Raw genomic sequence first — 20320 nt, 5'->3', positions numbered from 1 at the left:
TACATGATAAATTTATTTTAGCCGTCAGGCCGAGAAACGATTACACGAAAAATAGGAAATAGGTTAAAAAAGCAAAAGTTTACCAATATTCGAATGGTTTGGAATATCTTTTTACCATAAAGTTCACTGTAACAACAAAAATCATAAGATAATCGCTGTGATACCCTTGTTTCTGACACATTCGACAACTGTGGAACATTATGGATTAACAATACATTTCGCAGTAACTTTAAAAACCATGGTAGTTTCAAAATTTAAGGAGGTTGTTAAGGATCTTGAAATAAGGATGAAGTTTATTGTGAAATTGAAAATCACAGTTCTGTTATATTAATACCATGGTCTTTGCTATTCGGGTTTTTCTGTATCAAATCCAGCAAAATATTTTAGTATAACAAAATGCGCAGAATTAGGACCTGCGAAAAAAGGGCCTGCCACGGTGAAATAATGTGATTATCAAACGCCATTCTTTAAGAAATGAAATAAAATTTAATTAATTTTAACACAAATCGATTTATTTTGCTCTACAAATCGTAAAAAGATCTTTGAAAGATACATAGTATCGTTCTTAAAAGTTGAAATGGATGATTTAACAACGATTACATCTATCATTTTGCTAAATTTTCTAGAAAAATCTCTCTAGAAAAAAGCAAAAAAATGAATCGTTTTTTTACTTAACAACCCGTTCCCTGTATCGTTATTTGTGTCTAAACGATTCCATTTGATGAAAAAACGATTAGTCTAATCGTTCATTAATAATCCGAAAACTATAAGGGGAATCTTTTGGGTGTCTTGGGTAGAAGATAATGAGGATCGTTATTGTATGATACTGTTCCATGCGGGAACGCAGCATCAAAAACTGCCTACACACAAAATTTCTGAGGCCGAAAATTAGCAAAATTTTGCTCAAATTTGACCAGCTAAAAACTTAGCAATCAATTTAGCAAATTTTTTTTACTAAACTTTTAGCAAAATAGCAAAATGTGTCCTGACTGAATGTTTACTAATTTTCAAGCAAACAAAACCCTTTGTTTGCTTAAATTTTAGCAAAATTTATTTTTCTCACGTTTGCTAGAATTTGAGTAAAATTAAAGATTCATTATATTAAATTTATGGGTTTTCTATTTCTAATGAAAAAAATTATTGAGGATTGGTTCTTATCAATTTCCTGTTTTATTTTGGATATCAGTCGCGAATAAAATCTTTTTTCTTTGGAAGTTTTATTGCCGCCCATCATCTTGTAAGAGTGTTATAAGAATTGTCAAGCTAGCCGGTTGATGACAGATGAATTCCTGGAAAAAAAAATAAAATGAAGTTCAATCAGATTATAAAACATAATCATGTGTTGAAATAGTTAATTACCAATAAGTCCAACTTTGCAAGTTGTTCAACTTCCTCCAACATCGCGCTTCCAAGCCTTTCAGTATCATTTTGATCATCACTATATGATCTTGGAAATATCAGCATCGCCAAAACCTGAAAAACAAAATAATCAAGTTCCTTTAAAATTTTATATACATATGTAATTAATATTATACGGACTTATTTCTCTAAAAGTATATGAAAAAATAAGAAATTTGTGAAAAAACCATACCTTTCAGTTTTCACTTCATAACTAGGAAGCTTAACCATAATCCTCAATAAATGCACATATTTTGGCCCCCCACGGGTGGGACAATGTTCCAACAGTTAGTTTGCCAGGCCAAGCAGCTCATCATCGTGCAATTTGAAAAAAAAAATCTCCTGTCATTGAACTTCATTTGGCAAGGTTCAACCAAGGGGCTAAAATGTTAAATCCGGATCCCTGCTGCCGATCTGGATAAGGATGACATTGAGCCAACTTACAAGGATAACAGCTATCAAGCCTGGAAGTTTGAAATATTTTTTTTTATTTATTTCAATATTTTAAAATTAGTTTGAAAGAAAAATATGTACATGTCTAATTTTCAGACTTTTTTCAGAACTTTTACTTTACATTCTTTCAACTAGAATACACTTACCGAGAAAATCCTTCCTCATTCGGGCAGCTCTGTGTTTTTCGCCTGCAAGAACCCCACTCGATGACATTTGCGCAGGAGGGATACTGGATGCCACTTCCATTCCATTATAATATTCCCTGGTGCAGTTCCTTTTGCTGATACTTTTCTAAAGAAAAACAAACAGTTAATAGTAAAATTTTCATCTACTACTAATGCACTAAAAACTTACATGAAAACTCTCTAGGGCTTTTCCTAAAACTTTTCTGAAGCGGAACACCGCTTCCGGAAGTCTGGCGAAATAGCACATCCGGCACTGCTGGTTAACCACAGGAAGTTGAGCCACTCGAGGAATCCTGGTGGCTACACCTATCAAACTTTTAAAAGTCGCCAAAACCGTTGGGAGTCGCAACTTATCGGACCCGGACACAATTTGAACCTTCAAAAAACACGAATAACAATATTTTCCGCTCCAAAATCGCGACCGGCAAAATGAAATGCATTGGAGTCCAGAAAAGAAAACAAAACAAAAACGACCGTGGTTCGAGCTCAGACTAAAAGCACCTGATAGTTTGAGTCCATGCTACTGTAAATACTGAATTCAGTAGCAATGGGTTTTTTTTTACTCAAATTGAGCAAAAGTCATGACAATTTGGGAAAGTGCTAACTCGAGAGTAAAAAAAAATTTTTGCTAACGGAAAGTAACAGCTAATTTTTGCTAAGTGGAGCCTCGAAAGTTTTGTGTGTACACAGTACCCCGTTGGCTGTCGAAATTTTCATCACCGGAGAGTTTCCGTAGCGTTGGAAAAGAAATCCGGCTAGATCGATCCTTAAAGAGCACCGCATAATTGCAATTACCGACTACATCATATGTGATCATATTAATATCTTCTTCTTCTTCTTCTTCGTCTACTTGTGGAAAACTCGATCATTTTCCACTGTTGGATTGGTAACGGTGACCATATATCCATCGGTTTTCTCAAGGTGACTTGTTGTGTTGGGGTCGTAGCGGTATTTTCTTTTTCAAAGGTATAGGTAGGTATTTGATGCTAATAGTTTCTTTATAATTTCATTTTAGATTGTTTTAGGAATTCAATAATTTCTTCAAAGTGCAAAGTGTTTTTTGTCTTAAGTAGGTCTACAATAGATTGGAATTTATGGACAAAGCTAAATTTCGATCGAATATCGTTGTATCGGTTGCAGTGGAGGATTATGTGTTCGGCGGTTTCAAGCTGGTCACAGATTTCACAAAATGGGTCATCTACTAGTTTCATTTTATGTAGCCAGTATTTGCTGTAATCGTGTCCTGCCATTAATCGGTTGATGGTTCGAGTTGTGGAATTAGTCAATCCTAATTTATGATACCATGGTTTTTCACAAAATTCTGATTGTATGTTGTAGAACTTGAGTCCTTTCGCGTTTTCTTCTTCATACTTTTTGTACCAAGAGTTTGTTCGCGCTTGTTTGATTTTTTTGAAGTATAGGTAGGAATCTCTCAGCAAAATTGTATTGAACAATTTGTCTATGTCATTTGATTCAGCTCCCATCTTAGCTAATTCGTCTGCTATGTCATTTCCCAGAATGTCAATATGACTGGGGATCCACTGGATCTGTATGTTCAGTTCCTTGCAAGCTTTCAGTATATCGTCTATTATCTTGCTGCGGTTCGTCAGATTGAGATTGTTCTGAAGCAATGTGCACGATGATAGCGAGTCCGTAATTATCACGGATTTGCTCATCTGAGATTGTTTTATTTCCTGGGTTGCGGTATAAATTGCTATCAGCTCTGCAGTCATGATGCATGTTTCTGTGTTGAGAGTCAAAGCGATTTTACGTTTAGTTGATTCTAAGTATATTCCAATTCCGCATCTTTCGCCCATTTTGGAAGCATCGGTATATACTCGATGAGAATGAATGTATTGGCTGCTGAGGATACCTAGAACAGCTTGTTTCAGCACACGAGGATTTGTATTTGCCTTCGTGCAACGAATTCCTATTCCCGTAGCTATGTGTACATCCGTAATTGTCGTTCTAACCATAGGACTAATGTTATTAAAAATTTCTTGGTGTTCTGAGTACAATTTCTCCATGTAGCTGAGTTTTCTGGAGTCACTTTGGGTTTCAGTAACTTTTCTTAGTTGTTTATAGACTGGATTTCTGTAATGTACCACTCTAGCCGTTTCTTTACATGTTACATAGTCACTTCTGAATTGCCACGGCTCTTGAGCAGCAATGGCCAGCAGTGTGTTTCTGGGTGTAGTCCTACTACAGCCCGTAGCTCGACGCATAGCATCGTTAAGAGTGATTTGTAATTTCTCTTTGTTTGTCTTGCTCGCATTACCAACTATAGAAGCTCCGTATTCAGCTGAACTACGAAGGAGTGCATTGAATATTATTGCCATTGTTGTAGGGTGTCCTCCTCCACGGATGCCACTAATAATTTTCATCATTTGAATTCTTTCTTGTATTTTTTTCTGAGTTTGCTTGACATGACTCCCAAAACCTAACCTGCGATCTACACAGTAAATGAAAATTACCGAATTCGGTAATTTATTTTACAGAACCAGTTCTGTAATTCGAAAATTTTCGGTAATTGATCAATTTGACATCTTATTTTTACCGAGTTCGGTGAATCGATTCTTGATTTTACGAAGCTCGTTTATTTTGTGTAAACAAATCGGTTTGTCATCATTTTTCGGTAAAAAAACGCCGAAAAAATCTGTAAAACATTCCTGCCGTCATGTGCCGCTGTCAAAACCAACGTCAAACCTCGTCTCACTCTCACAGCCGTGATAAACTATTGCATCTCGCTTCCGCCAAAGAAAAGCAACAAATATCTGTCCGGCCGGCCAGCCATCTCGTTTTTTTATTTTCTTTTCCAAGAACGCGAGCGGGATGTCTAGCAGCAAGCAGTCGTTTGAGCAGTTGCGAGCAAAAACAAAACGTGTATTGCAGTTGTGAAAACTACAACGTAAATTTCTGGCAGTACTAATTGTTTTCAACTTAATGTTGTTTTGTAAGTATACACAGTAAAGGAAAATTACCGAGTTCGGTAATTTATTTTACAGAAACAGTTCTGTAATTCGAAAATTTTCGGTAATTCAATAAACTGACGTCTATTTTTACAGATCTTCATTAATTCATATCTAGAATTACCGAAGCTCGATAATTTATATGTAAACAAATCATTTTGCAATATATTTTCGGTAAAAAACGCCGAAAACTGTAAAGTAAAACTGAAAATATCGTCTCTTTCAAGACAAACGTCAAAATTCGATGGCAGTATTTCTCATTCCTCTTCTCGCTTTTGCAACCGTGTGCTTGAGAAGCCGTCCGCCAAATAATTTTGTAAGCAAAGGTCGCCATGTTCGTCGGTTCGAGTGCGTGGAATTGTTTGTGAATTTGTTTATTTTAGCGTCAAATTGATGGTGAGTATGAAATAGTTAATGGTGCCCCATCACCCTCACTAAAATTAGCAAAGTCGTCACACTTGCTGCAATAGGATTCGTCCAGCTGGAGCAAAAGTGCACAGCAGCTGGAATGTCCCAATCACCGAACATCCGCGCCTTTTTCCCTTTTTTTTACTTGCATTTCCGTTTCTTCCAGAGCAGAACGACACTACTACCGGAATGGAAATTAATATAGTGGCGGCCGCAACATGGATTATCATACACATCATTAATAAAGGCAAATGTTTATTCAGAAATATAACCATATAAGTTTAGTTGTTTTATATAAACTCCAAATACCTTTTACCGGAATTTTTGTAATTATTATCGAAATACTGGTAACGTTTACCGAAAACTATAATATTTTCGGTTATGTTAATCAATTTATTGGCCATATCGATGAAAGTTATATTCTTTTATTAGGAACATTCAAGATTATGAAAATTACAGATGTGTTTAAAATTAGAAGAAATCAAAAGACCTTGAAAATGATCGAGTAGAATTTTATTCAGAATAGAGGTGGGCAAAACGGCTCATTTCAATGAGCGGCTCAGAGCCGTTCGCTCAATTCAATGAGCCGGTTCATTTGAACGGCTCAAAAATGAACCGTGTCACACTTGAGCCGTTCACATACCACGTGGTCAACCTAAGGGAAGGGGGTGGGGGGGGGGGGGGGGGTGTGTGGGGTTGATTTGGAAATTTCCATGTAGAGGGGGGTAGGAGTTTGAGTCATGTCCACGTAAACATACTCACTCCATAAATATTTTTGAACATTGAATAAATATTATGAAATTGTAATTAATATTTTTAAATATCTAGCATTTTAATGAAAATTATAAATAACTTTTTTTTAAAGTGCTAAATTCAAAGCAACATTACGTATTAAACTTCTACTACGAATATAAACTCGGGATTAATGTTTAATGTTATAAAAAACATGTTCAATTACACAGAAACATGTCCGCTGGAGTCCTCAATTTTCGTTCATTTATCTCTAGCACACTTTAGCAGCTTTCTCACATTATCCAAATTAAAGTTAAAATTACATTATAGGCTCACATTTTTCGAGTGTCTGAATTTTGTTAGTTTTGTATACGAATACGTATACGGAACACGAGACATGGCTGAAAATCAAAGAATCCAGCGCATCCCTGTGTTGATCTGCTTTTGCTTCGAATTAGCAGCTTTTGGTTCTTCGCCCATCAAATCACAGGTAACATAGACTGAGGAGCGAAGAACAGCAGAAAGCCGTTCGATCGTTCTCTCGAACCAAAGGAACCGTGCTGGGTGGTGGTTCAAAAAAGAGTCGAAAAACGGCTCGCAAAAGAACGGCTCGAAAAAGAACGGCTCAAAAAAACCGCTCAAAAAAGAACCGCTCAAAAAAGAACCGCGACTCGCTCAACTCTGGTTCACAATCTGAACGGGAGAGCCGTTCAATTTGATCAAATAAACGGCTCGGCTCGGATGCTCTGTTCGGTTTTTTTTCGAGCCGTCCTGTAGCTCTTTTTTAACCACCCACCACCCACCTCGGTTCTTTTGGTTCGGGAGAGCGAACGAACGGATTTCTGCTGTTCTCCGCTCTTCAGTTTGTGTTGCTTGTTTGGTGATGGGAGAGCAACCAAGAGCTGTTTATTTGAACCGGCTCTTTTGGAAAGAACGAACGAACCGTGACTCGTTTGATTCGAAGAACGGACGGCTCTCCACTTTTCGCTCTTGCATATTGTAGCGGTTAAATATTTCAATCGGTGTTGAGCGGCGGGTCACGGTTCATTTTTGAACCGCGGCTCTTTTTTTAAGAGCCACGGGTCGTTCGTTCTTTTTGAAGAACCGGTTCAAATGAGCGGCTCTTGAGCGCTCGCGCATCACTAATTCAGAAGCGTTTTCATCATGACATGTGATCATTCGTTCTCACTGCAAGCTACACTTGCTGGGTAAACCACACTTTGTCAACTACTTTGGGGTGGTGGGGTTAACTCTTTCTGACAACCTTACTTCAAAATAGTTGATCGGTGTTAAACAAATTCATGACGTGTGATGAAAAATGCCTCTAAATAAAATTATATTCGCTAATTTTCAAGGTCTTTTGATCTCTGCTTATTTTAAACACATCTGTAATTTTCATAATCTTGAATGTTCTTAATAAAAGAACATAACGTCCACCGATAAACCAATAAATTGATTAACATACCGAAAATTTTACAATTTTCGGTAAATATTACCGGCATTTCGGTAATAATTGCAAAAATTTCGGTAAAAACTTCCGGGCTTTCGGTAAAATTTACCGGTTGTTCGGTGAATATTACCGAACTTTAACAGCTTTTCGGTAAAAAAAAACACGGTATTTCGGTAATATTTACAAGTATTTCAAAAATAATTACAGGTATTCGGTAATAATTTAAGGTATTTCGGTAATAACTACAGGTGTTTCAGTAAACTCTACTGGTTGTTCGGTATACATTACTGAGCTTTTATTGCTTTTCGGTTGAACATTACCGGCTTTTCGGTGTTAATTACAGGCATTTCGGTTCAACAATACCGGTGGATCGGTAATATAACGAGCTGTCACGTTGACAACTGTCAATATTTTGACAGATGAACTTAGACATGATCAGCCGAGTTTCGGTATTTTTTACCGAAAAAGGTCCGTAATATTTGACAGCTGTCACTTCTCTGCCATGAGAAAAATTACCGAACGGTTTAACGAACTCCACATGTTAGGATTTCGGTAAAAAAATTACCGAACTCGGTAATTTTCGTTTACTGTGTAGCCATTGCAATTTTTCAAACCCATGTATTCAATCAGACCATAATTTTTCCAGCTTCCATTATCATACGGTAACACCGAAAACCAACAAGTAAGTAATTTTAAAGTTAATAAATTAATTAATAATTTACAAGTCAGCCTCATAAACTTTCTTCTGGTTTCTTCGTCAATAAATCAGAAATCTAAAGACTGACGATGGAACAAAAAATCAAGTGGAAAAATACCTATAGTCTATCGAATAAGGTGGTGTTATGATGGATACCATTTTAATCAAAAGCAGGTCTCATGCATGTCCAGGAAAAGTTTAATCTATGTAGTTGAGTTTCAACACAGTTCCAGTAAAGATATTTATAAAATCCGCCAAGATAAAATGGCCAAAAAGAAGACAATGACATGCCTTCAATCAACCGCACCTTATTCTTGTCGATGTAGATATTGTATTCACAAACTATGCTCATCCGGATCAAAACCGCTTTGTAGCCTTGAGTTCATCTCAAAACGTTGGCCACATCTCTAATTCTATCGAGGCTTCCTGCATAAACTCTACATCCATCCCGGAAGCTGTATTTCCATCAATTTCACTTAAATACTTTGTGAACCATATATTACAAGAAAAAAATGGCAATTCAAATTATATACGAATAAACGTTCATATTTGAATGAATTTTGTTTTTTCCTTTCCGAGAAAAATACTATGCAATTGATAAAACCAGCTAAAACAGTTAACATTTACGTTTTTGGTGGGTGAATAAGAAAATGGTATAATTTACTTTTTTGCTAGGTGAATGCGAATTTTTACCGAACCCTGGAAAACGTTCAGTAATTTCAGCTAAGGATGGGCATCGCATAACATTAAATGACTCGAGTCTCCAGAAGATACCCAGACTCTGCCATAAACTGTAGAACGAATTATTCACAGCGTAGCAACTGTCCAATTGAGGTAGAATTAGATGAGCGTGAAATATTTTTTGGCGCCAAACCATCGCGTCCCACATATTAGCATAAATTTGATAGTTCATGCCTGTATTATACAAAACAAGATGAATCGCCCCTATGTACAACACTGGTGTTCATCTTGTTCATTGCGAAAACATGGCTGACTTCGGCCATATTGCCAGATTCAGAAAAATCAAGGCTGCTTGATGCAGTGATTCCAGTAACATTTTTAAACGAATTATAGCAAATTTGAATGTTGTATAAAATTTAATATTGAGTCGGTTTAAATTAGTTTTTTTTTTAATTTTTTTAACTTTTAGTTGAATCAAATTTGAAACTTGTATGAAATTGTTTAGTTCCTCGTCGAAAAACTTTTGAATTCAAATTTCATAAATTGAAAAAGGTACTGAAAAGATGTGCTGGCAGTGATAGACTTGGACTACATGTTCGAAATATATCTTTTCCTTAAAGCTATTGATCTTCGTCTATAATTCTTTTTATTTTCATATTTCCCTATCTATTTTCTTTTCTTTAAAAAAAAAAGTGAACTAGAAGTAAGCAAACTATTGTTAAAAAAAACAAAAAGAGTTTGGCTCTGTGGTATCTTGATATATATCGTCTTTGCGCTCCCACCATACAGACCACGCAGACAATATATGAGAGCCCAACTCAACCGACGATGTTTAGCAATCGATAGCACAACTGACCTTTGTAGAGTGTAGCAAGCAATCAAGTCAGTTGTGCGGCAGTCTGGATTTGGATCTTAATAAGGTCTAGACCCGGGACTCCACATTGGCGATCCATGCCAGTGTGTTTTTTTGCATTTCCCCTCAGTGAGGAAGGAGGAATGGGCCAGTGCTTCAGGGAAACCCAGCACTGGTCATACAAAGCCGTATGGGCAAGAGGGATTCGACCGCCCGCCAGGGCATTAGCGGTGTACGACTGCCCATTAGGGCAAAGAGGGATCCGACCGCCGAAAAAGGCAATTGTGTTTTGTATTTGAGAGTAATATAGGTTTAAAACAAACCGCCAGCCCATTAGGGCATCAGAGGGATTCGATCGCCTAATAAGGCGAATATGTTATAAATTTGAGATTTTAATATGCTTGGTAGAACCACCAGCCCGCAATGGTTAAGCCTTGCATTTGTGTTGTTTATTTGAGAGTTAAATTGTGTTTAATTTGAGAGGAAAATTGTGTTTTAATTTGAGATTATAATTTGTGTTTTAATTTGAGATTAATGTAAATACTAAATCGATAGTGAGCCGGGTTTCAACCCATGGCCGTCGAATTATTAATAGCCGGGTTTCAGCCCATGGCAACCGATAGTAAGCCGGGTATTAGCCCATGGCCATCGGTAAAGGATGAATAGCCGGGTTTCAGCCCATGGCAACCGATAGTAAGCCGGGTATTAGCCCATGGCCATCGGTAGAAGAATAAAAGCCGGGTTTCAGCCCATGGCAACCGATAGTTAGCCGGGTTTTAGCCCATGGCCGTCGGTATAATGTTAAGAGCCGGGTTCAGCCCATGGCAATATAAAAATAATATGATGATAATAATAACGAAGCAATTATTAAGAACGGGGAGAATGTGGTATCTTGATATATATCGTCTTTGCGCTCCCACCATACAGACCACGCAGACAATATATGAGAGCCCAACTCAACCGACGATGTTTAGCAATCGATAGCACAACTGACCTTTGTAGAGTGTAGCAAGCAATCAAGTCAGTTGTGCGGCAGTCTGGATTTGGATCTTAATAAGGTCTAGACCCGGGACTCCACAGGCTCCTTAAAGCCTAAAGGTATGAGCCGTTTCAAATAAAGAATTAACAAAAAAAAAAGGTACTGAAAATGAATTAAAATATAAAAAGATTCAAGTCAAAGTTGGATTTTGATACTAAGTACAAACATCAAAAAGAATCATTATCACACAATCACAGTTTACAAACTTCGAATGCGCACTTATGTAATATCTTTTATGAATATCATCCATCACTAATATCTTACCGCTTTACATATTAACAAAAATCATTTTTTTTCGAAAATTATTAAATCATTTTTAAGTTTGCTGTTGAATTAGTTGTATTATAAATTTTTGTCGTAGTTGATGATTAACACAACTACGCAAACTGTGATTTAAAAAATATAGCGAGAAATATTCATTTATGAAGATTAACATTGAAACATTACATTCGAAACTGCATACTTGGCTGCCCTGCCTCATCGAGAGCAAATCATTCTGAACAAGATGGCGACCGAACGGGTTTATGCTGCACGTAGCTCCGGCGAGTGCTGTTAATTTAGAGATTGGAACAGGTAAAATATTTAATTCTGAGAAGTATAGAAAGTTGCTTCATATTGTTTTCTTTCTATTATAGGTTTCGCGAGGATCGAGGTCGACGAAATGCCGGTTGGAATCCAGGTAACATCGGTCTCTCCGGTTCCTAGGGACGAGGATAAGGCATACGAAAACTGCGTGCTGCAAAATTATGTCCAAGCTCCGACGACCAGGTAAGTTTTGTTATTTTGCAATAATTTTTGTTTTAAACTAATTTTATTTAATTTTTAATTGCAGCCATCGTCTAGTCGTTTCTGGATTTCCCCCGTTAGCGGACGGGACGATTCCTGTATCATCAATTTGTTGTCGGGTGGCCGTGTCTGTGTCAACAATTTGTTGTCGGGGGTAGTAATCCTTCCGGTTCCGTGGTATTTTTCTGACCATCACGTCGGTGCGTTCCTGCAATCGTTCCAGCCATCAGGGACAGCGCCGGGCAGAAAATAACTTGCCAGCACCTAAAATGAAAAACTACAGGATCCGGTGGCGACGTTCAATTTCGTTAAGACCAATTGAGAAAGTTCAGTGTCAGAAAAAGTTCAATTTTAGTGTGAAATGTGAAGTGAAGTACAAATATTAAATTGTAAATATTTATTGTAAAATAAAAAATGTGTAGAGAACATACAATTTTTGAATTTTTTTTCCTAATTTAACACATCCTCAATGCCACATCGGCTTGGAGCTCACCCACACATATACTCACACTTTCCATTGCACTCACACATAAGCACATGCCTTCCACCAATACTATCAAACAATGACAGACGTCAACGAGATGACAGTTTTGAAACGGGAAAATTCATTTCTACTGTATCGGTTGGGCCATTTTCCACTAGAAAACAATGGGATGGCTAGTAGGCGGCAAGTAGAATTCCTACTAATCTTTCTAGTGGTCCTACTACTCTTTTTATTGACCGGGTACTTCAAGCGAGAAAATTTCACTTCTGAAGAACAAACCTTAGGACCTTAGAGACTATGTCAAATTCATGTTTTCGCATAAAGCGGAGATGTCTTCTGAAACGAAATTTTCGATTTGTATTATTTCTTGTCAGACGCCATGAAGCTCGAAGTGAAATGACACGAGTCGAAAATTTCAAGAAGACATTTTCGTTTTAGGCGAAAACATCGATTTGACGGAGCCTGGTTTATATATGTTCTTCAGAATTGAAATTTCTCAATTGAAGTGTTTTCTGAAGACTCGAATCATCTCGCGTAATGTGCTGTGCATTATAAGCTGAAATTACCGAAAATTTTACGGGTTTCGGTAAAAATTACCGAAAATTTTACAGTTTTCGGTAAATATTACCGGTATTTCGGTAATTATTACAGAAATTTCGCTGAAAATTACCGTTTTTTGGTTAAAGTTCCCGATATTTCTGTAATAGTTACCGAAATACCGGTAATATTAATCGGCATTTTGAGAAGATTTACCGGCATTTCGGTAATTGTTACAGGTGTTTCGGTAAATTCTACCGGTCGGTCGGTGAAAAATACCGGACTTTTACAGCTTTTCGGTAAAAAAAATAACGGTATTTCGGTAATAGTTTTAGATAATTCGGTAATAATTACAGGTAATTCGGTAATATTTTCAGGTTTTCGGTAATTTATTAAGAAATTTCTGTAAATCTTACCGGTTGTTCGGTACATGCTACCGAGCTTTTATAGTTTTCCGGTTAAACATTACCGGCCTTTCGGTAATAATTACAGGCATTTCGGTTGTACAACACCGTTGTTCGGTAATATAACGAGCTGTCACGTTAACAACTGTCAATAATTTGACAGATGATCTTAGATATAATCAGCCGAGTTTCGATAATTTTTTACCGAAAAAGATCTGTAATATTTGACAGCTGTCACTTCTCCGCCATGAAAAAATTACCGAACAGTTTAACGATTTCCACATGTTAGGATTTCGGTAAAAAAATTACCGAACTCGGTAATTTTCGTTTACTGTGTACACAGTAAACGAAAATTACCGAGTTCGGTAATTTATTTTACAGAATCGGTTCTGTAATACGAAAATTTTCGGTAATGTATCAATTTGACATCTTATTTTTACCGAGTTCGGTAAATCATTTCTTTATTTAACGAAACTCGTTTGTTTTTATGTAAACAAACCGCTTTGCCATAAATTTTCGGTAATAAAACACCGAAAACTGTAAACCAGTGTCGCTGTCAACACAAACGTCAAATTTCAAGCGTCTGTTTCTGGCAGCTTTGAGCGCAACTGTCTCTCTCTAATAATCGCGATGTTTTAGTGGCATCCCGCTTGCGCTCTAGAAAAAGCAAAGCAGGAAGAACGTGTGCGCGTGTGGATGTTTTCAATTAAATTCCGGTACCGCGTGTTGTTCGACTTTTACCAACGGTTGAAATAATGATGAAAATATCGCGTTTTACAGCTGCTGTTGCACCGAGCATTGTCCAACAACAGCAACCGACTACTTTCGGCATTAGTCGTGAATTACCACGAAAGCTGCTAAGACATCAGGGTAATTGAAGTGCGTACGCTGTAAATTTTTTCTTACGTACACAGTAAACGAAAATTACCGAGTTCGGTAATTTATTTTACAGAATCGGTTCTGTAATACGAAAATTTTCGGTAATGTATCAATTTGACATCTTATTTTTACCGAGTTCGGTAAATCATTTCTTGTGTGTATTCCTAAATACTTATGACTTCTGACCATTTCTACGGGTGCATTATTTATTTTAATATCGAGGTTTTGACGTCCTCCATGGAAAAGCAATATCTTAGTTTTGGTGGGGTTAATTTCAAAGTTCAAGTTGTTGGCTTTGGATACGAATTCGTTTAGCATATCTTGCGTTCGTCTCTGGACTACTTCGAAAGATTTCCCTCTTATTATGAGAGCAAAATCATCCGCGAATTGCAAGAGAGTAACATCTTCTTTTTGTATCTGGTGTAGACCAGAGGTATAAATATTGAAAAGCGTGGGAGATAATACGTCTCCCTGCGGCAATCCATTACTGATGGTTCGCGTTACTTTAGTTTGTCCAACCTGTATGGACAACCTTCTGTTCCTCAAAAAGGAGCCAACCCATACTATCAATTCTTGTGGAAATCGCGCTTTCCCCATGATGGTTTCAAGTATTTCTGTCTTGACCGCATTGAATGCGTTTGCGAGATCGATAAATACGGCTGTCGTGATGTAATTTTTCCTTTTATTCTCTTTCACTACGTTGACCAGAAAATTAACACATGTAGATGTCGATACGTTTTTTCTAAAGCCGAAAGAGTTTTCCGGTAGAGAGTTGTATGTGTCTATGTAAGTTTGTATTTTTTCTAGTACCGCGCTATTTAAGACTTTCGTAAGAGTGGGGACCAGCGAGATTGGACGTTTGCCTTCTATAATGGATTGATCCTTACCGTGCTTTGGAATCGCTATTACTTTTATTTCCTTTAGTTGGGATGTTAGTGAACCCGATATGAACATTTTACTTAGCTCGTCGATGATAACATTTCTCACCGAATGATTCAAGTGTTTCAGCATTCCATAAGTAATTTGATCACTTGATGGAGCCGATTTATTTTTTTCCGAAGCAGAATCTTGTGCCATAAGTCTGTATTCAAAATGTTGTATTGACAAGTTCGTCCGTAAGTCGGGGGAATGTCGAAGTCGATATCGTTCCTGCCAAAGTGTAAGTCCATAAACCTTTCGGCCATATTGACGTCTTCATGTACGGGGTTAGTGACTTTCCTTTTTTTGTTATTTCCCGCTATTTTGTTGACTTTTTCCCAGAGTGTTTTGGAATTGATTTGTGGGTCAATGCTCGCAGCAAAGTCTTCGATGCTCTTTTTCATCGCTTCTTTTTTAGTGCGAATAAAAATAGCTCTTGTTTTCTTAACGATGATTGCATTTTGTATAGTACTTTGGGAGTTGAAAATTCTAAGAGCTTCTGACTTTTTCTGCCAGGCCTCTTCAACATTTTGCCCCCACCAAATTTTCGGAACGTACTTGCTTTTTTTCTTGTTGATTTTTATGCATTCTTGGATTCTGGTTTTAAGGCTGTCTAATCCAGTTATTTCTTGGCTATCTAGAGTAGAAATATCCTCATAAATCTTTTGATAGTTCGTGAAAACCCTAACGTCATTGGACCTATCATTTGTAAGTTTAATCTCCATCTCTATCAATAAGTGCTGGCTGCAACCAATTGACTGTTGATGGATTTTCCATTGGACTACGTTGAACAAATTAGCAGAACATAGCGAGACATCAATAGCTGTAGATCTTCTTCCTACTTCTAGGGGTACAAAAGTTTTTTCACCCGTGTTCACTAGTACCATGTTAGAACAATTTATAGCGCTTATAAGAATAGTACCCTTTATGTCGGATTTATCATCACCCCAAGCTGGGTGGTGACAGTTGACGTCTCCGCCTACGATAACTCTGGTATATTGGTTTAATTGGAGAAAGATGGAGTGTATGCATGATTCAAATTCGTTTCTATTGATATGGGGAGCTACATATATTGTTGCCACTACTAGATCGAACTTTGTTAACTTAATAGCGGCAATTTGGATGAGATCGGAATTGACTGTTAGGTTAAGATTGATGTAGTTGAGGGAATGACTTATGAATAGACCAACGCCACCATAACCGTCATATCTAGACACTAGAACTCGATGGTATCCGGATATGTTGTAATCTCGATTGTTCTCTTCTCCTGGCTTACTCCATGTTTCGGAGAGTATAGCTATTTCATATAAATTACCCGATAGAACTCGAAGTATTTCTTGTTTGTTTTTACTTAAGCTTTGTATATTGGATTGTAAGATTCTCATAATTCTATTGTAGTTTAATTACTTTGCTTATTTTGAATGAATTCCAAACTATTAGCATTGACCTTACCTTTGTCGATCATTTTTGTTACGAATGTCGAAAAGTTCTCTCGTGGATTTTGTGCCTCATCGCCCAGCCGTTGCTACTTGCTCGATGATGGTGTAGGTGATGTTGCTTCTGTTGACTGTGTGTTGATTGTTCTGTTTTGTTGCATCCTTCTTAGGTTGTCCTTGAATCGTTCTGCCTCTGAAGTTCTGTATTTGTTGAACAACGCCACTCCATTGTTATGATTTTTCTTTTCAGCTTGCTTTCTAGCATCCAACACAGTTGCATTACCATTGAAGACAGGTGAATTTGACCTTTCTGCTTCCCGCTTTCGACGTATGGCTCCACGCTCTGGATTTCGTAGCTGGAATCTTCCTGCTGTCATGCTCGCGTACGACTCTGCCGGTGTCGGTTCTTGAGTAGATTCCACCAATGCTTCATAATAATTTTGCGTTTTGATTGGGAACTGTTCCATGACTTCAACCGTTGTTAGATTTGTACGAGCCAGTATTGCCTGGATGTTGTTTTGACGCGCTCTTTCTGGACAATTCGGATCCGCTGTTGTATGGTTTACACGGCAGTGTAAACATTTAACACCAATTTTACAGTTTTCGAACTCCTCTGAGTTTGAATGTACTCTGGTGCACTGTTGGCACCGTCTCTTGCCCTTACAGTTTTCGGTACGATGATTATATCTTAAACAGTTCATGCATAGAACTGTTTTTCTATAAAAAGCTCTTACTCGTACTGAGCAGTGGAAAATTTTTATTGATTCAGGCAGTTTATTTCCTCTGAAGAGAACGCTGACTCTTTCAGTGAATTCTTTTTTCTTTTTTACCCAACGGGTTAGACGTTGAACCTTGATAACAGGAAATTCGCATAGTATTCCATCTAGAAGTTCTTCTTCAGAGATTTCCAATGGAACTCCGGCAATGACACCAGAGACTGCTATTAAATGTTGTGGTATGTAAGCACGGTAATTATTTTCTCGGAGAAGATTGTCATTGGTCAGGCGATTGGCGATTTGGTAGTTGTTCAAATATACCATAATCTTAAATCGTCCAATGCTTTTTATATCCACAATATGCGCTTTGTAAACAATCATTTTTTGTAAAGTGTTGGCAAGAGCTAGCTTATTTATTTGTTTCAATCCTGTTTTCTCAATAATTTCAACGATGACTCTAAATGGACCTTGCTCACCTGCTTCATATTGGTAATTTATCTTTTCTTTTTCCTTGCGCTTCGTACCTGTTCCATACTTCTCAATAATTTCGCGGTCGTTTGTGGTGGTTGGATTCCGTTGGTCCATGTCCTGGTCTTCTTCGTTCGTGCTGGTCATTTTGATTTTTTTATACTGGCATCTTCAATCAACTTTCTAACCTCACTTTGTTTTTCCCAACCTTCACTGGCGTCTGTTTCGCCTTTAAATGGCGTGATTTCTATCGGTTACACTCGATTTTACTCCTATTCGCTTCACAACACCTGTTAGTATCCTAGATCTTCCAAATATCGCAATAACTTTTCACAGTTTTTTATTTTTCCGGACGAACTCGAATCAGTATCGCAAAACACGTTTACTCAACTTGACGACGTTTCCCGAATGCGTTTATATCTATCAAAAATTTAAAATCGTCAAAATTCCACCACGTTATTCGAGAACCGTTTTTGCCGCTGGAAGGATTGGTGACATATTTTGGGACAATCAACTTCAAAAACGATATTAATATCACAGAGAACAGAGTTCGAGCTGGAGCTCAACACGTGTGTGTGAATACCAACCTAAGTTTCAAACCAAATGCGTAAGTGGACTAACATACATAAGATGTCGCTACCGGTACACCTATTATTGTTTTCATTTTTTCGACACGCTTAGAAATTAATACTCATCGCTTATCTCAAAGGAGGCCAGTGCAATGTATGACAGTAACACAAATTTTGGTGTAATAAATTTTAAATCATCATGATTTAAAAAAAAAATGCAAATCATATTTCAATTACAATTGAACGCTGTCATATGCCCCATATTGTTCAAACAATTTTGGCTCTGAATTGAAAGTTTAATTCCAAGTGTTATAGTATGTGTTATAATTGTAAACTATGGCTCGATATTCTGGTTGATGTTACCTGAGATCGATAGATGAGGACTTGTAACTCAGGGTTAGTAATCAGTAGAAATGATTAAAGTTATTTATAAACATGAATTACAAGATAACATCAACCGGAATACCGACCCATAATTAACAATTATAACATTTATGTTCACATTCTCTGTTCTAGAAAACTATTTACTGACAGCCATACTTTAAAACTTGGAATTCAACTTTCAATTCAGCGCCAAAATTGATTGAACAATATGGGGCATATGCTGGGACATATGACAGCGATTAAAGTATGATTGAAATATGATTTGCATTTTTTTTAAAATCAAGATGTTCTTAAAATTTATTACACAAAAAGTTGTGTTACTTTCATACATTGCAATGGCCTCATTTGAGATAAGCGATGAGTATTTATTTCTAAGCGTGTCGAAAAAATGGAAAAATATGTGTACTGGTAGCGACATCTTATGGATGTTAGTCCACTGACGAATATGGTTTGTAACTTAAGGCAGAAACACAATACAGCGTCGGTCGTCGCGTCACGTCAGCGGTCAACGCTGTCGATAAGTACTAAAACGCGGACGCGACGCACCCGACGATTTTTGCATCACAATTCAGCGTCAATAGACATCTTAGATGTCTCTTGACGCTGAATTGTGATGCAAAAATCGTCGGATGCGTCGCGTCCGCGTTTTAGTACTTATCGACAGCGTTGACCGCTGACGTGACGCGACGACCGACGCTGTATTGTGTTTCTGCCTTTAGGTGGGTATTCTCACACACGATTTCAACAAATTTTTGTTCGGGGCCCGATGTCTGTTCTCTGTGTTAATATTAAGAAGTGATCAAATCAATATTAAGAAGTGATAGAGTGACTCTTTGAAAATTTATAATTGTGTGTAATAAATGAACAAAAAGTGCTCGAAATTATGTGTTGTCATTTAATGAAATCATCAGCTGTTCCGAAAAATGTCGCTTGCAGTAGATGAAACGCAATTTTCCTTTAGTAATATTTATTTCAAATAAAAATCACAGAATGAAAGTGTTATCATTTCATGCATGAGATATCGTTATTCTACTAAATATTTTTTTACATACTAACAAATGAGAGGAAAACATGACATTTGCAAAAATCGAATAACCAAAATTTATGTATTGAGCTCTTTAATTTAGCAAAATCATAAAGGGGCGCTTTTTATTTGCCCTTATTTCGAAAAATCAATCAAAAAATTTCGAAGCGCAACCAATTTTTCATCAATTTTGATAATAACATCTGCATTTTGCCATATAAATCTAATTATTATTTTATGCTTTTTGATTTTGACAGGAATGAACCATGACGTTTTTTTTGTCGTTGAAATTTCCTTTTTTTTAGTCGGATTCTTATATTTTATTAAATGCGATTTCAAACCGTTCTCAGAATAGATTTTTTCATGAATAATTTCTTCATCTGCCACTAGAATTGATTATCTTGTACCAGCTTTCGGCAAAGCCCTTTTGAGTCCATAATATTGTATAAGGTACTTGTAATGTGTTCTTCAGAACCTCCTGTAGGTGCAAGGAATATTTAAAGAAGGTAGTGTCGAGGCAGCCCTGCTTTAGTATTGGTACATACCGCGACGTCACAATCACGAAAAATCTGGTAATTTACTAGGAAATTTGCCTTTTTCGTAGATAATTTGAAGAATTTGCTGGAAATGTTCCTCTTCTAATACCTGTTATTTTAGAAGGATTCTTGCTCTTCAAGATCGGTACGAAAAAAGTTGGATTTCCGAGTAATTTTTGTATGAAATAGACCATCGAAGTTCGAAAAAATGGTGGATTTTCTTTACTCAAATTTGCAAAACTTTAAAATTAGTTCAAAGTCTTCCATGAAAATGATCAAGTCAGTGCAGTTTAAGATCCTTATTACAAAAAAGT

General features: G+C 37.0%; 2 protein-coding genes across 12 annotated transcripts in view; both read right to left on the bottom strand.

Moving 5' to 3' along the window:
• The window catches only part of LOC129748042 (uncharacterized), a 160071-nt gene that overhangs the window by 122001 nt on the left and 17750 nt on the right, over positions 1-20320 (bottom strand). The window lies entirely within an intron of this gene.
• Positions 13-5790, bottom strand: LOC129748100 (uncharacterized). 5 transcript variants are annotated; one of them, XM_055742606.1, is made up of 3 exons: positions 2206-5790; positions 1360-2142; positions 13-1289 (listed from the first exon to the last, which is right to left on the bottom strand). In XM_055742606.1, the coding sequence occupies exon 1, from the start codon at positions 4421-4423 to the stop codon at positions 3035-3037; it is 1389 nt and encodes a 462-aa protein (XP_055598581.1). In that variant the 5' UTR covers positions 4424-5790; the 3' UTR covers positions 13-1289; positions 1360-2142; positions 2206-3034. The 5 variants fall into 5 exon arrangements, with proteins under 5 accessions (XP_055598581.1, XP_055598561.1, XP_055598572.1 ...); XM_055742586.1 differs by having other exon boundaries at positions 13-1473; positions 1592-2142; XM_055742597.1 differs by having other exon boundaries at positions 13-1862; positions 1998-2142.

This window comes from Uranotaenia lowii, chromosome 1 (genome assembly GCF_029784155.1).
Source record: "Uranotaenia lowii strain MFRU-FL chromosome 1, ASM2978415v1, whole genome shotgun sequence".
Lineage (NCBI taxonomy): Eukaryota > Metazoa > Arthropoda > Insecta > Diptera > Culicidae > Uranotaenia > Uranotaenia lowii.
This window is presented reverse-complemented; position numbering and strand designations above follow the sequence as displayed.

Excerpts from the sequence above, each read along its gene's own strand:
- LOC129748100 (XM_055742580.1), bottom strand. The coding sequence starts at position 4,423 with ATGATGAAAATTATTAGTGGCATCCGTGGAGGAGGACACCCTACAACA.